The sequence below is a fragment of the Orycteropus afer genome, unplaced genomic scaffold, assembly GCF_000298275.1.
Source record: "Orycteropus afer afer isolate SDZICR_OR568_19922 unplaced genomic scaffold, OryAfe1.0 scaffold00663, whole genome shotgun sequence".
Classification (NCBI taxonomy): domain Eukaryota; kingdom Metazoa; phylum Chordata; class Mammalia; order Tubulidentata; family Orycteropodidae; genus Orycteropus; species Orycteropus afer.
This window is the reverse complement of record NW_006922250.1, coordinates 1,143,488-1,144,861: the sequence shown is the minus strand read 5'-3', so window position 1 is coordinate 1,144,861 and position 1,374 is coordinate 1,143,488. Positions and strand designations below refer to the sequence as shown.

The 1,374-nt window shown below is 60.5% G+C and overlaps 1 protein-coding gene across 1 annotated transcript in view; it reads left to right on the top strand.

Moving 5' to 3' along the window:
- The window catches only part of ASMTL (acetylserotonin O-methyltransferase like), a gene marked incomplete at its 5' end in the record, with an annotated part of 12,891 nt that overhangs the window by 1,236 nt on the left and 10,281 nt on the right, over positions 1 to 1,374 (top strand). Inside the window, 2 exons of the mRNA XM_007956775.1 lie at positions 532 to 596; positions 1,024 to 1,085. Coding sequence (XP_007954966.1) covers positions 532 to 596; positions 1,024 to 1,085 — 127 coding nt within the window. The remainder of the gene's footprint in view (positions 1 to 531; positions 597 to 1,023; positions 1,086 to 1,374) is intronic.

The following is a 1,374-nucleotide window of genomic DNA, read 5'->3' as shown; positions in this document are numbered from 1 at the left end:
GTTGTGGTTCCCAGGAGGAATGAGGAATGACATCTCACGGGGCTCGGGGCTCTTTGTGGGGTCGTGAGAATGTTCTGGAGCCAGGCAGAGGCGACGGCTGCACGACATGAATGGACAGAGCACTGGTGGTGTGGGCAGTTTACGCTCACCAGCTAGCGCAAAGGTGGGCACCTCGAGGCCACGCAGGTCACCACAGGAGGCCCCGTCAGTCTCCTGAGCCACGGACGGCCGGGGACACCCTGTGGCCCTTCTGCTCGGCCACACAGGGGCGCCACGAATAGGAATCAACGTCCCGGCAACGTACAACAACAACGGCTGGCGGGCACGGGGTCTACTTTCAGGGTGACGAGAATGTTCCGGAACCAGACAGAGGGGAGGGCGGCACGGTTGGGGTGCACTCAGGGCCGCCGAGCGGTTCACTCTGAAACGGCGAATTCTGCAGGGCGCGAATTTCATGTCGCTCTCAAGCAGTGTCTGGGGAGCTGAAGCAGGAAGGGACCGCCTCAGGACGCCTCCCTCTCTTCCCTGCAGACAGTAGGCGGCTTGATCCTGGAGAAGCCTCTGGATAAAGAGGACGCGTACCGGATGCTTTCCAGGTGGGTGCTGGGAGGACGGGGGCCGTCTTCCCCATGTGTGTCTCTCCTTCCATCTTTTGCTAACAAGCCCCTGGGGGAAATGACCCAGAGATGAGCTATCCACTGTGGTCCCGCAGAGCTCAGAAGGTGCTGGGTGGGCACCTGCCCGACTGTGTCTGGTCTGACCTCATTTATGCAACCAAAGCAAACCCCTCTTCCCAGACAGGACCCTACCCACAGGCACAGGGGCCAGGGCACCAGGACACGTTCTGGGGGGGCCACCACTCCATGCACGACATCTCCCTACAAAGCAGTCCCTGCAGAGCTTCAGGGCAGGGAGGCAGAGGGGAGGTGTGGGAGCGCGGACCCGGTGATAGGGCTGGCCCTGGAAGGTGGCAGCGCCTGTCTGCAGTCCGTGTGAGACGGGTGTGCGTGGCGTGTCTTGCAGGTTAAGCGGGAAGGAACACAGCGTGTTCACGGGCGTCGCAATTGTCCACTGCTCCAGCGCAGGTAACTGGGCCCTTGGTCCCCCTTCATGTCTGGGTACAAACAAGTCCCACTTGACTCCCCTAGAGGTTGGCAGTTCGAATGCAGCCAGCAGGGCCAAGGAAGAAGGGCCTGTCTGTGTATTTCAATGTATGTGTCTCTGTGTCTACAGCTCTGTGCAGTCACTCGGGGTGCAAACAGTCAGTGCACTCAGTCGCCCGCTGTAAGCTTGCAGGGGGGAGGCTACTCAGAGGCACTTTGCAAGGAGGGGCTGGTGATCACGTTCCAAACAAATCAGCCCTTGAAAGCCCCA